Raw genomic sequence first — 16,110 nt, 5'->3', positions numbered from 1 at the left:
CTGGTGTTACCTGGGTCCTTTTTGTTTAGCCGAGGAAGTGAGTGGCTCCTTGGTGGTTAGCTTCCTGTTTCGGCGACCGTACACCAGGATTTTTCACAAAGCCCGGACCACAAACCGATACACTGACGGATTTAATTTGCCCTCACACGCGCGCACTGCGCTTCTATTACGGTGGCGGGAAACTGTCCCGAAAAAAGAAATAAGTTTTTCGAACGTCTGTTCGTGGCTGTGGTGCGTCACTATCTAACTATTTTACGATGGCCGCCTTCCACCTCGACCGAAAACACCAACCACCTCGTCGCATAGCTGTCATCGGTGAGTAGCATAACCAACGCACACTTATTTTTGCAAGAGGAGAGCGGAGACCTACCTAAGCCCTATGTTAATTATACACAAACATATAACAAAAATTATCTAACCTACCTGCACGAACAAAACCGTTCACAAACGCGAAATTATACAATAAATTTACAAACTAAATGTGAACGGTATCGAACAGCGGCGGTGAGCATAACTTTAAGTAAACAAATACACTCTACGGAGTGTATACACAAAAAAGGGTATATTTCCACCCAGTGCTAAATTGTTACCCAAACGGGTTACACGATCTAGGCCTGCGAATCGAAGTAATTTGATGTGCATTTTAATAGATTTTTAACCTATGAGGTATTACGATTGTACCGGTTCATATGAGAAATTCCTATGTGACCGCAATAACCAAACTGTTACTCTGGAACCAGAAGTCAGAACCGAATGAAATTCAATAGCAGTCAATGGGAGTATTATACCTTTCATTTGATTTCAATTTTGTAAACATCGGTTAAGATTTTGCTTGAAAGTATGTGTGACATTAGTTTAGGAACGAGTTTCCCGGGGTATCAAGAACTCTGTGGCCAATGTGGTCAAAGCTACTTTGATTGGTCATTTATGATCTAGAGCCGCAAATCCAAGTAATGTTGAATGTATTTGAATACGTGTAACTTAATTCGGACATCATAGGGTTACCAGTTTATATGGGAAATTGCTGTGTGACCGCACTCTTCAACTCGTAGCTCCGGAACCGGAAGTCCGAACAACTAAAAATTCAATAGCCCCTTATGGGAGCGTTATACCCTTAATTTGAAACTAAGTTTATGCAAATCGGCTTAGCCGTCTCTGAGAAAATTGAGTGACTTTATTTGACACACACATACATACATACACACATACATTTTGCGATCTCGACGAACTGAATCGAATGGTATATGACACTCGGCCCTCCGGGCCTCGGTTGAAAAATCGATTTTTGAAGTGATTGCACAGCCTTTCTTTATATGAGAAAGGCAAAACGATACATTGTGGTTGGAAAATTTGAAAAGCGTGGAATCAATTATTATCTTTCGTTATAGGGTTATGGTATCTTCAGGAAAGTTGCTGTATAGCACTTAGCGCTTTATTTGGTTGAATCATACTAGTTCGGAATTCAGTCGCTAGGGCGGCACTGTTATCAACGTTTTAATAAAGCTAGATAGAAATGTGGTGTCCTCGAGAAAGTTATAGGTCCTATCATTTTAAACATATCTTCTGAAGATGCAAACTGTGTGCTAATTTGGAAATGCGGAGGTTTTTTTTATTTCCTGTCAAAAATGAAAATGTGGGTTAGCCCCTTTCGGACGCCGCAGCCATTCATTTATTGGCAAACTTTGAGTTTCTACTTTCTTACTTCCTCTGTTACCTCAAGCTGCTCAGGGTAGGAGAAATTATGCTTGTCGGTGGTGAATATGAATGTCAACCACCATCATATGCACTCATTTAGAGGGTGATCCATTTGCCTTCGGTAATATCACAGACAATGCAACCAGACGAGGACCAGCAAACGGGTGTACTTACGTAGGGGATGCTCAAAAGCTACGACCTGATTAGACATCCTGGACGGCAACCAACGACGAGGGCTGGCGACTCCTTTTGAGTCCGAAATTCGAGCGAAATCGAAACGTGATGCAAATTCACTAACCCAAGGCTCAGTTAAGTTACAATATCACTAATCTTCATCATTAAACATCTTAACTCTATTTATTACTTATAAATAACCTAATTCTAAGTGACGTCACTTGCTACTTGCGGTTTGGTTTTACGGGTGTAGACGGAAGATGGCCGAATCGTCGACTGGGTGACATGTTGGTGGTTTACGGTGACAATGGCTGTGTATGGCGGCAGTGGCGGTGCGTCGGTTATAACTGGGACTCTGGTCCAACGGTTAGCCGTCGGAGCGTGTATGGCGTGCGTCCTTCGACCGGATAGTGGTATTTTCTGCTCTCGGGAGTAGATTCGACCTGCGGCTTGTGGTTGCCGGTTTTCAGGGTTGCCGGCAGGCAGAAGAATGGCGTGGTGGCTGCCGGGATTGTTTCCAGGGGGGGGGGGGGGTCTTGGCACGTGGCGACGGACAGAGAGCCGTATGTTGGCGGTAGTTTCCGTTCCTGTTCTTGGTCTCGTCCTGCGAAGGAATAGGTTCCAGATGACAATCTGGAGCCAAAAATAAAAGGTCCTCTGGGGACCTACCCAGAGGTATTAGTTAAATAGCCATACAACCATGTGGTACCCGCTACCACCTTCCCGTCTACATTTTTGTACCCAATTTTTAACTTTTTTCCGGTATTTTAATTTGTCTGTGAACCGTCTTCTCACCGTTATTTTACTTTGCGTACAACTAAATTTTAGATTAATATTTTAACGACAATCAACTTTTAACATGAATATTTTACAAATACCTTTTAAACTCTATTACTCTAGTCCATTAATCAGTCCTTTTGTGTTTGGACTTTTATTAACTGTAACTATAAAAAGCATTAGATTAATTAACCTGCATCACTTTTAACACTTAACAAAAATTACTTTAGAAAATTAAGAACACCGCGCGCACTTCTTATTTCTTTGATTGTCAGAGCAGAAAGAAGGAGCAGGGCCTGGAGCTGAGCCTAAAACGGTGACGTATTCGTAAGTCGGCACCGGAGATGAACCGAACACCTCCGAAGTTTGACAGCTCGGCTATATCCGTTTGCTAACCCTTTTACTGGCTACTCTACCCGTGGCGTGTAGCTGCGGCTAAATGAGACAGGTACCGCTGTAAATAAGTACTGTGAAATGATGTGGGGGGCGAAGCATTGGGATTCTGCTTAAATGCTTGTGATCCTGATCAGTAATAGAAAATCCATTCTGACCGCATTTCCGCCTCCGTTCGATGCTCAGAGTTTGGTAGTAACGTTTAATCAAACAACTCACCGTTAACTGCATGATTCCGAATTGTTTTCCGTTGTCTCGATGAGAGAGTTGAGGATTTTTCTGGTGCTTGCGCAAATTAAATTCATGGCGTTGCTTTTCGATTATCTAAAAACTGACAGCGATAAAACTACAGTGTAAACATTACACTCTAAACTACTTCTACTCAAATTTTCAAGAAGAAATGCCCAATGGGTTATTTTCTACAGCGTTTTTCCGTGAAGCAATATGATGTGGGACACTCTTTATTCTTTTGGTTTCGCATATGCCGGGGCGTGCCACATTTTGAAAAAGTTTTGAAATATACATGGGTCAGCTCAAATTTTTATTCTAGGTGTGAAGTTAAGAACTTTCGCCAAAAATGACCTCATTTGGACATCCTTTAGAGGTGTCTCCAATCAAAAATCGTGTTTTTGCTATGCTTCCATAGGAAGATCACTTACACTCTGATTTGATAGGTCCTACACGTGCACATATCATCAAAGGTTGTTCCTTACACATATCTTAACATGTTTTAACAGGTGAACATAGCTCTAATCGCAATATAAAATTTGTTAACTGAATTTTTATATAGAGAAGAATACCAAAACCAAGAAAAAATACTACTAATTTTCCTTGGTTTTGACATACTTTCCTATATGAAAATCCAGTTAACAAATTTTCTACTGCGATTAGCGAACCTGTTAAAACATGTTAAGATATGTGTAAGGAACAGCCTTTGATGATATGTGGACGTGTAGGGCTTATCAAATCAGAGTGTAAGTGATCTTCCTATGGAAACATAGCAAAAACACGATTTTTGATTGGAGACACCTCTAAATCATGTCCAAATTAAGCAATTTTTGGCAAAAGTTCTTAAATTCACACCTAGAACAAAAATTTGAGCTGACCCATGTATATTTCAAAACTTTTTCAAAATGTGGAGAGGCACTGCTCATCGATGTTTCTCTCGTTAGTCTGTCAACGAACCGAAACCAGCAACCCCGTTTCTTAGCTTTCATCAAACTCTTCATTCGCATGTCAAACGTCGCGTACTGTCGAAAACTAGCGGGTAACCTGTCATCCCGGAGGGTCTTATACGCGGCAGCCTTCTCCACATACACGTCTGAGCACCATGGGTTGGGAGGCCGTCCACGATAGTTCGCGTCTGGTACGTGTTTAGTCTGGGCTTGAATTGATAATCAAGACAGCCAGGAACCCGTACTCTTCCTCCGGAGGAAGTCATTGTGTGGACTCGATTTTGCCGGATATCGCGAACGCATAGCAGAACCGGCGAAGATCACCCGACAGGAGTCTGAGTTGACGTATGTCCTCTTTCCGTCAGCTGCGAGTGATGCCGAATGTAAACGTTTGCACTCCACTATGTTCACTGGTTGGAGCATGGGCTCTTTAAAGCAATCAACCACCTATGTCAGCAGATCCGCGCAATTTAAACTCGAATCGAAGACGATCCCGTTACATTCAACCCGATTTGATGGTACATATACTCTATACTCTTCGTAAAAGGCCCGTCGCCAGCAATATCATTTGCCTACTTCAAACTATTTACGACCACCAGAAGCTTATCAGGACGAATTTTCGATATTTCTGATTATCGGTCCTTCAGAACTCGAGAAATCTGCAATAGATTCAAATATTTCTTGTATTTCGGTTCGGAAAAAGATCACAAATGTTCAGTCGAGGAGGCGATTTTACTTCTACATCCATCTCGCCTTCTGGCAAATCATTATCTGGGGAAGTCATTTTTGCACTGGTCTATTGCCCAGTGCAGGCTGGTATTGGTGGCGAGAATGGGAAATGTAATATTATAACCATATTTAATTTGTATATGAGTCTTTCCGCGCGAAGTGATCTAGGCACTTGTAATGGACCTTCACAGATGTGAACTAATTTTGGAGGAATTGTTCATCTAGGGCCAATATATCAAAATCCAAATTTTTGTGCCAATTGAATCACTTCTCGGGCCATGGGAAAACTAACGCCCCCCCCCCCCTTCAGCTTAACAAATCTGTAAAAACTTTGAGTAAAACTTCGGTTCTATTTATTCTAAAATCAAACTGCGTGTTTTTGAAGGAAATTGTTCTAGGAGTCTAGAAAAAAATATTAGTTTCTAGCGGCAGTGCTGTCAACTATGCGATTTTTCTCGTTAAATAATTAAACTTCATATTTCTCGTAATACATATATTTTATTTTAAAAATTTTAATTCCATCATGTTCCTTAGACATTTTTACATAAAAAGCACTTATATAATTTGAGCTTATTCTGATATATACCTCTAGCAGATCAGGGTTCTTAATACTTGTCGATAAAAATAGAATTTTATATGGTAAAATTCTTTCAAAACGATCAAGGGATTGACTCAAATTATATTGAGATTAGAAGTGTTTTTATATATAACGATATCCTGACGGTTTAGTAGAAAGAAACACTGCTCCTTCACTGATCTACTTGCTGATAACGGTAAACGCTCAAAACACAAAAGAAGGGAAAAATGCTGAAACCTCAACGAGGCAGAGAATGCGCGAGATAACCTTGACTGCGGATTGGCACTATTCTTGGTAATGTTGCACTGCACAGACTGGAATGATCGATCTATTGTTCCGAGAGTCACCGAACAAATGAGTTATTTTTTTGATTTAGACTAGTTCATATTCGGACAAACAGAGTTTTTGTTGAAAACAATTAAATTTAGCGCTGATGTCTTGATGCTGTCAGCATCAGCTTTGACACAACCGTCTTAGGGTGCTTACAGAGTGGCGGCGAGAAGCTGAGCTGGCGCTGGAACTGACATTAGAATGCGAGAAACCTGCTTGCTGCAAACCAAATGGGTGATGTCAGAGTGAAAGCCGAGCGGAGTTTAATATGCTGCAAGCAGGTTTCTCGCATCTCGCACTCTAATGTCAGTACCAGCCCCAGCTCAGCTTCTCGCCGCCACTCTGTAAGCACCCTTAGTCTGGACACAGAACTTGAAACGCTTGACTGAGTCAAAGTTTGAAACGGCTGACTCGGCTTGTAACGTTGGTTTCAGCCTAGACACAATCGAATTAGCACTACGATGCAAACACTTGTTGTGAAAAATTAATGAGTCCTACATGGCTCAGAAAAAAGAATTATCGAGAAAAGGTTAATATTGACGGCAAAACCGAGATCATACTCAATATTTGCAACATTGATCAATATTTCAAGCATTATGCGTCAATGGAGATTGTTGATTAATAAAACAAAGATATATTGGTCAAGGTAACTTCCTTGTGTGAAACCAAAATGCAGAAAGATATAAGAATTTAACGAACTAATCAACGACTGAGAAAATTCTGGCTACCTTTTCAATGAAACAATATCAAGACGTTCATGTCAATGTGCTAGGAAGGTTCTCTGAAAATGTAAAGTTTATGTGTACAAAATAGACCAAATTAATGAATACAATCTCAAACTACGATGGTGGTTGTTTTTTAAAAAAATCCTGCAAGCATTTTCAAAAATAAGTATCTTTCTAATCTATCCTAAACGTCAAATAGAAAGCTCTATCATCATACTCAGTTGCGTTTCGGCTTCGCCTCATCAGAAACCGACACTAACTTATTGTCGGAATAGATTAGCGCCGGCTTGACGCAAATCCCTTAAAACTAAAACACACTTTGTGTTTCAATCGAACGACTGATCAAACGTGATGTCCCGTTTAAACAGAAGTTCTATTTATGCCGATGAGACACAGTGAAGCCGAAACTTGTCTTGGCTTAGCAGGCCTATGCGAAAGCACTAATTTTCCTCCTTAGGGTGAAATATAGCATAAAGCTCTATCATTATTATTATGAATTTTGGTGGTGGTTATTAAATCATTACCGTTTGTCATTGCAAAACTCAGGGTAGTGGATTGCAGTGGTAATGCATTTCGAGCAGATCGCTGGATGTGTTTCATTTGCAGTTCTGCTCGAAAGAACAACACTAGTGCTTTAAACTGAAAATTAACATGACTTCTGCCTTTCCTTTGATTTTGAGTCATTTTTAATGTCTCAAATCTTTATCGTATTCACCACCACCGTTCGAATATTACATAATACACATTGTTGTAGTTCAGTCATGTAAAATTAAGTAAAATGATTTAATCAGCGTCTTTCTTTCATTAACTACAACCTCAACCGCGAATTTTAACAAAGCACTAAAGTACATTTTGGAGCTAATACATTTTTCAAAACACGGCATCTGATCTGAACACGACTCCCAACTTGAACCTGTCACACGCGGGATCCCCTTTCATGAGATTGTCTTTTGGCGGTTGCGTATTTCTACTTGCGAGTTCATCAGCAATTTAAGAGGAATGTTCTATTTTTAGAACAGGGTGGGCGATTCTTCAAGTTCAACGATACCCGCCAGACGACGGGCGAGAGGTAAGAGAGAGAGAATCACTATCAGCATGAAACCGTCAGAAGTTTGTACGGATTCGAACCTGTCTATCGGATAGTTCAATGCATTCTGTTTGAAACGGCGGCTCCGGCCATACTACAACCGATTTGCAAATGTTTATAAATATACGGTACAACACAGGCGCGCTGTTTCGGGCAGGATGCTGCAATGCTGAGACACTTGAAAGCGGATTTTGTGTACATTTATTGCTCTTCGTCATACGTGTCCGCCGGACTGACTGACTGGCTAATGGATGCCTATACGTAAATATAGTTTAGATTTTGCCGGAATTACATAATGTAGATTTACGAGCGCTAAATGAATAAGACAGGTGGTGAGGGAGGTAAAGCGAAAATTATGATCTCGTTTCGCACCTAGCAAGTGGTTCGATTGCGGTGACCAAGTTCAGGGTTTTGCGTTGGCAGCAGCTGGAAATGTACTAATGTAAGTTTGGGGAATGGTTTTTCGAAGATGGTGGAACTGTATATCACACCAAGAAGAAAGTTTGGGTCTAGCCTAGGCTGCTAGGATCGGAAAGACCTGAAATAACACCATTCTAATTCTAGATGTTATATTAATACAAATGATTGCTTTTCTTTTGTATACAAAAAAGTATATTTCACATTGACTGATGATGATTACATATATCTAAGAAGGAAATTGTATGAAACTTTTGTAAGGTGCGAATTTGCGTGTTTTGACTTCGTCTCATCAGTATCTGGCACAACCAATCTGGAAACCAAATGCAAAACCTTGCAAGCAACTTGTTATGGATGTAGTCCCGTAAGTACAGAAGACAAGTTCTGTGGCTTACGTTACTTTACCCGTGACTAGTTGATTTCTGGTGAATAAAAGTCGTGTTCCGTTTTTGGTTTTGGCGTCTCGGTTCAATTCTACCAGATACTGATGAGACGCAAATCCAGAATTTAATGAGAGACTATTAGAGCCAACAAAATGTTCATTTTCTTCGATGTAGAAAGCTTTCAAACATGTTTTCCGTACTCATAAGTGTAACATGAAGATTGTTAAGATTTTAAACAAAGATTAATGATTTTAACATGCCATTTTGTTACAAAGCCGATTGTTCAAAACTAATTTCGTAAACTCCCTAATATTGAATCACGCATGCATGGAAATTCACCGTGCTAGAACTTCATTTCGCCTATCGATTTTGCACTGATCGATTAATCGCTAATGCCATTTTTTCAATTCTGTACGTTCCCGGAGAAGATAAACAAACTTCAGCAGTGGATCAATCCAACCCGGTGATGACGGAATTTGCTTGCCCATGCTAGCATCCCGAAACCTCTTAAAATGTGCGAAGTTGTTGGAAGTTCATTAAATATGTTTTCAAGTGTATGTTATGAAAATAAACACACCGACCATGGCATGGTACAGACAGTTGAAATAAAACATCACGTGATCTCACACTGACGATATGTTTCAACCGAGCACATACCGGTATCAGTGCGAACACGCATAGAAATGGGGAAATCTGCGTCATGTTAACCCTGGTCAACTAAAAAGCGATCGTCACGACGCTCGTTCGCATCGATGATGGGAAACGCTAATGGTAAAATCGGTGCAATTCAGCAATGATTGTTAAAAATATATTTCACGTTCCCTGGCTGTTTTATTATTGAATCAAAATGCACTGCGTGGGGGTGTTTACATCTTGATTTGGATGACCATAAAACTAATGGAGGCGCTCGGTGTTTATCGCAGTACAAAGTATCGGGCATTCTCCAATGAAACAGATTGTTTTTCGTAATGCTCTATCACTATAGGATCCGATTGACTATATAACTATACACCGCAATTAATCCAGACTGGATCATTATTCACGCCATAATCCAAACACGGTTCCTGCAGTTCAAATTAATTCTGATTCGCAAATATTTTCTCCTTCTCATTTTAGCGAAAAAACTACGTCAAGTATGCGAAAGTGTTCCCATTCTCATCGATGTTCGATTTTAAGCTGCCCTCGAAGTGGTACCGCCGATCGGTCGGCGGACTGGAAGTGTTCTGTGGCCTCGCTATGGTGATCATTCCCAGCCGTAAGTATCGGGATTAGTCGGATGAGGTGTTGTTCTTAGACATTGCCTACACTAACCAGAACCATGATGAATCATACAAAACTTGCAAACGGAACCATACTAGTTTCTTGATTGACTAATTAGCTTATGTCCAACGAACTTAAAACCCTCGTTCTCTGATCGCAATTAAATCTTTTTGTCTTTCTCATATAGAAAGGTTATGCAATCACTTTAAAAATCGTCAACCTAATCCCGGCCCAATTTTTTTTTGACCTATTTAGGCTTAGGTAGGAGTATGCAATAAGGGGTTGTTACTTTAAAATTAAAACTAATTTAAAATTTCTTAACAAGTTGAAAATTTTCGGCTGAGTCGGGACCCCCCGAATCTTCCTGCCTAATCCGCCGCCGCTAGTTTCAAGCGATGTTTCAGTGTCGACACATAATATTTCAAGATCTTGGCTGTCGATCCATTGTATGTATCTGCAAATCGTACTGAATATGTAATATACATTTCCATCCTTGTATTGAACATAACCAGCCATGGCATCGTAGTTTGGACAAATGAGAAAGCCACAATCGCACCACTAGGTGGATTAAAAAAGTTTTCCATCCTTTAGACCCCGTAACAAATCTACAAACTGGAACCTCTTCGAAGAGGACCTCTTCTTCCAACAATCTCTCAAATGATTTGGATACACGGAAAAAAACCGTTCATAAATTCATGAAAAGATCACAATTTCATGCTGTCGATTGATCCTTCTGTCTAGTTTTTGTTACGATTCTTTTTCATAATTTGGACATATAGGCGATGGTTAGCTATTTTCGTCCGCGTCCCTTATCACCAATTTTTCTAAAATGATTAATGAACAGTGCTACCTTTGCAAATGAACCACATCGATTATGCAACTATTTTTTCCGACCTTATTGTAATGCAAATAATTAAGCACTCTTCATTTTGTTATATTCAGAATTGCACATATTTTAAATGTTCTTTGATTTGACGCCGGTGGTTGAATGGTAAGCGTGACCGCCAGTCATTCCAGTTGTCCTGGGTTCTATTCCAGCCGAGGTCGTTGAGATTTTTCTGAGATGAAAAAATCTGTGGTCACGTCTTCCTTCGGAAGGGAAGTAAAGCCGTTGGTCCCCAGTCCATGAGTTGGTGGATCGATATCTCGCCCAGATAGTGGAGTCACCTCTATGGCGTCGGTAAAGAAGAAGTAGAATCTAACTTCTATACTTAATAGCAAATATCCTCCTCCCGTGATACTTGTGGAGTACGCAGTAGTATATACGGCCTCTAGCAAAAGCAAGTATCGGACTAACAATTTCTTCCCTTGCCTTCCACGATCTACGTTCGGGCCTGGCCAGCGTCGGTATTGATCAATAAACACTTTAGGATTACCAGGAGTTGCACATTGAAAGATGTTTCGCTACTCTCAAGCATAATCATCTACTGATTCCCTGTGCAACTTCAGCTAGTCCAGATCGATAACGGAATAGCAGCCAGGGGTGGTCGCACAAGCTCTAAAAGCAAGCTAAAGCTTTAAATGTTCTTTGATTTGATGGTATTGTAAGGGAACACATATCCGTCGGTTTAAGCCAGTCGAGTTGACATTTCTTATGTTTATTTGACCAACTTGGAAACTAATCCACTGGGTATTTAATGTGCGTGGGGAATACGCATGGTCTTGTCTGAGTGAATGATGACTTTTGCATTATATATGAGGGTTGAGAATTGCAGATTCTTCGGCAAGTTGGATTGGATTCTGTCTAACCCCGGAGCATTATTGTTGCATGATAGGAGAGCCAGTGAGAACCAAGCCAGTGTTTCGTTCGCGGTATCGCGAGGAGGCATGGCGGGTACATTTTCCGTACCGGGACAGAGTCTGGGCAGAACTTCTTGATGAAAGCGAATATCCAGTGGTTTGAATATTCCACGTTCTCGTTAGTACTGTTGCGATTACGCATACGTCGAGCCGTACCCCAAAGAGTGCTCATCGCTGTGTCTCTCGTTAACCCGTCTACGAACCGGCGCCAATAACTGCGTTTTGTGCCTTTCATTAGACTCTTTATTCGCCTTTCTAACGATGCTTACTGGTAGGATAGGTAGTGGGTACCAGAGCAAAGTCGAACATCAAAATTACAACAAGTAGAAATCATATTTTGATAATAGCATCGAATTGAAATCTTATTTTGATATCAGTTTCAGATTTTTTTAAATATGACATCAAATTTTGATCTCATTTTGCTATCCTTGTTTCTTAGAAAAATTTTCAATGTTTATATTTATTTGGTGAAACATCAAAGTGAATACATATTTTGTTATCAAAAAAAAATTAACATCTCAATGAACTTTCAATTTACTCTCACTGATAGCAGAATTGGTTTTCTGTTTGATATCATAGCCGATATTTTAACCGTCAAAACGACCAAAACGACAACAACCTGAGTAATCATTTGCCAAACATCACAACATCAAATTTAGTTTTCAATTTGTTGTCAGACTCTGCTCGGGTAACCAGTCATCTCAGAAGACGTGAATGCAGTGAACTTCTCCATGTACAGTTCTAAGCACTTTTTGTCCCACCACGGAGTGGGAGACCGTCCGTGGTGGGACAAAGACACTATACTCAAAAACGGACAACGGTGTCGAGAGAAATTGCGCCGCCGTGGAACTCTCAGTCGGAATAAGGTGAGTTCACCGCCAGGGACTATCCGAGTTGATCGCGACAAAGCTGAGCTATATGGCTCACGGAAGCCGGAGCTGAATGGTTCATAGAACCTGTTGCGTCATATCTGTTTTTGTTGTTTCTTTTCAACTTGGAAAACAAAGCCATCATACTACACGTTGAATCTTCTGCTCGATCTTTCGAACCTGCATCACTCAACTGAATTTTCATAAAATCAAAGTCTTTTTGACTGACAATATTTGTGTGCCACACCTCCAAAAAATAAGAAAATCAACAGCTCCCCTAGCAAAATAATATCACCCTTACCTTTAGGAAATATTCCTCGATTTCATCCGCGACAATTTCATGTAGCTCAACTGATTTCGTTTTTTTCTGCTTCGAACGTTTACTTCTAGGGTGTTTTCAAATTGCTTGCTTACGAGTAGTCGCGCATTGATTTTGCTTCAAAACAGGCCCTAGGAAAGGATTCATTATCAGAATCGATATATTGCTCCTCTTCGATATACTTCAAAACCATTTCGTCCATGTTTGCTGTATCCATTTAAATTCCAGGCGTTTGGGTCTTCAAACCATAAGACTAAAGAGACTAGAATAACAAAGAGACGTCATGTTCCGTTTGGAATTCCAATTTTACTGTCAATGTCATTCCAAACGAACAAGAGAGTTGTCAATCGTAAATGTTTAGCATTATGTGGCATTGTTTTTAAGGAAGTATTGTTATGCAATTCATCAAAATTACTAAAGATTTTAAAGATAACAATTATATCCTCAAACCAAATGTGTTACAATACCATCGTGTTTAGAAACGCTAAAGAGAAAAGGGCTTGGATTGATGGGATCACGAAATTCAGCATGAGGGTAACGAATACTAAATGATGCAAATAATAAATTTTGGCCTAATATGGTTTTGCTGCCGCAAAATACGATTCCTGCGGATATAACTATGTTTTAGCTGGTCGAGGAACTCAGCAGACCAGAAGTCGCATCGGATTTTCATGTTGGTTAGAAGCAGCGATGCCACATGTTTTTGTGAAATGTTTGTATAAGAATAATTAAAATGTCTGTAAAAGTCTGGTTGTGTAAATCCTATTTACACTAGGTTATTACTTTGAAATTAGAAAACTATTGTGAAGGAATCGCTCGAATTCGGATACAATTGTTCTAGTGCAATTTTGTTAAACACTGTTACTCTTTTAAAAGTCTGTAGATTTCTTATTACGTCTGTAGGAGACCATCAAAAGTCTGTAAAATACAGACATATCTGTAAATCTGGCATCGCTGGTTAGAAGAAACAAACGGAATAACAACAAACAAGTTTGGTGATGCTTGCACATTTGCAGTGTAGCCTGGTTGCTAGTTAAATTGTTTACACTGAATTAAGATGTTTGTTTGTTATTCTAGTCTCTTTACATAAGACAGTTTCGGTTCATATTCCCCGTCGGCAAACAGAACTTCTGTGCTTACTATCGAGACATCACTCGGTATAAGCCAGTTATTTAGTGTTCACGCAAGACGTGTGACTTTTTGGATTTTAGAGTAACTAGTGCTAATTTGGGTACTAGTTTAGCTACATCGTCTAACTAGACACCCAGTTTGTGCTGCCTTTTGCCGTTCTTGCAACTGAGAAACTGGTACCGGATGACACTGTAAAGACTTTGATGGAGGGCATCAAGCGAAAATGCGTTTAATTTTACGCTCAAGGCTCCATCGATTAACTTTTCTTTTGATTTTTGAAGTAAATATTAGAGATGGTCGGGTTTAAATTTTTTTGAACCCGAACCCGACTCGAACCCGAGAGCTTGAAAATTGAAAAACCCGAAAATTAGAAAACCCGGACCCGACCCGTACCCGAGAATGAAAATTTTGTAAAACCCGAACCCGACCCGACCCCGAGAATTTTAAAATTTGAAAACCCGAACCCGACCCTATTGCTATTATTGAACGTCGAATTTGTAATGTTATGAGAAACTTACAAATTGTCGATATCCTAACCGGAAAGTAGAATAAATCGGTCGCTAACTCATGGGGAAACAAACAACTTAATGGTAACTGTTACGGACGGAATCGTTTTCAGACGATCTTTAGTCAAACTCGTCGTTTATCAGAGCAAGCTTCAAGCTATAATATTTTAATTCATTAGTTCTTAAGCTAGGTTACAAAATGTTAGGTTAACTTACAATTTTAGTCTTTTACGACCTGATTTCCGTCTTTTGTAACAATCTGTGTGGTTTTGTTGAATCTAGGTTATATAATCTGTTATATTGTGATTTTAGATTAATATTTAAACATGTTTTACTTACAATTAATTGATAAATTTAACTAGTGGCGCCAATTGCACGTAAGTGTGGCTTCTGTTCAAAGTATGAATACTGCCAAATACTTAGCTTTAATTAAATAAATCGATCATATGAAATCTTAATTTTACCTTTAAATTCACTGTTCACCGTATAGGATAGTTGACAAATTAGGTAACAATTTAGAAAAATATATTCGCTGTTGTAAATTTGATATGCTCATCGCCTTAATTGTGATTGACGTTGGTTTAATTCAGTCTGTCATTCCCCATTTGACGGTTCTGCGGCCAGTGGCAAAGATATGGCTGGGCCGTAATCAAGACGTATACTCGAGAGGTGGCAATCATCGCGAACATTCCCCGACCCGTGTTGCAGGATACTTTCTTCTGCCACACTACCTCTGAGCACATCGAGTACAGCCAGTCTGGAAACAGGCCTTTCGACTACTCCGCTGGAAGTTATTACTTCTGCACGACGTACTCTGCCATCCCTTCCTGGAATCACTTTGACGACTTTACCGCGTGTCCAGCTATTACGAGTTCTATCGTCCACAATTATCACTAAATCTCCTGGTTGAAGTGGTTTGGTGTCGGTTAACCACTTTGTATGTTGGTTAATATTTGGCAGGTATTCCTTTATCCATCTGTTCCAAAATTGATCGAGCAAAGCTTGTATTTGATTCCAGTTAGATCTGAGGATTGCACTACTGTCCATCGGCGCCTTAAGTGGTTGCACTACACCGCTGGAACTAAGCATCAAGAAGTGGTTGGGAGTAAGAGCCTCGTTGTCGGCAGCATCTAGTGGGACATATGGTCAATGGTCGAGAGTTGACAATTCCTTCGACTTCTGCTAAAAGTGTTCCAAAGGTCTCTTCATCAGGCTTTCTGACTGGTGCAAGATTGAATAGTGCAGTTTTAACCGAACGAACTAGGCGTTCCCACGCACCACCCATGTGAGGGGCTGCGGGTGGATTGAAATACCATTGGGTGGTACAGTTCGTAAAGGTTCCGGCTAGATCACGATTGATGCTTGCTAATTCTTCCTTTAGCTCTTTCCTAGCTCCTTGAAAATTAGTACCCTGATCGCTGTATATCTGCTGTGGAGATCCTCTGCGAGCTATGAATCTGCGTAGTGCCATCTTGCATGACTCAGTGCTTAAACTGCAGGCGATTTCTAAATGCACCGCTCGTACTGTTAAGCAAGTGAGAAGCATCACCCACCTTTTTACGTTGCTTCGACCAATCCGAATGATAAACGGTCCACAATAATCGACACCGGTGAAGGTGAAAGGTCGAACATAAGGTGTTACCCTGGATTCCGGTAGCGGCGCCATTCTGGGAACCGCTGGAGTTGCTTTATAGACAGCACACCATGTACACTGCTTTGCTATTTTCCGAACAACGGGCCTAAGGCGTGCGATTTTGAAGTGC

The 16,110-nt window shown here is 40.3% G+C and overlaps 1 protein-coding gene across 1 annotated transcript in view; it reads left to right on the top strand.

The window, feature by feature from the left end:
- Nucleotides 1-16,110, top strand: part of LOC131689235 (novel acetylcholine receptor chaperone) — a 44,058-nt gene that overhangs the window by 16,373 nt on the left and 11,575 nt on the right. Inside the window, exon 2 of the mRNA XM_058974184.1 lies at nucleotides 9,579-9,717. Coding sequence (XP_058830167.1) covers nucleotides 9,579-9,717 — 139 coding nt within the window. The remainder of the gene's footprint in view (nucleotides 1-9,578; nucleotides 9,718-16,110) is intronic.

This window comes from Topomyia yanbarensis, chromosome 3 (genome assembly GCF_030247195.1).
Source record: "Topomyia yanbarensis strain Yona2022 chromosome 3, ASM3024719v1, whole genome shotgun sequence".
NCBI classification, from domain to species: Eukaryota; Metazoa; Arthropoda; class Insecta; order Diptera; family Culicidae; genus Topomyia; species Topomyia yanbarensis.
This window is presented reverse-complemented; position numbering and strand designations above follow the sequence as displayed.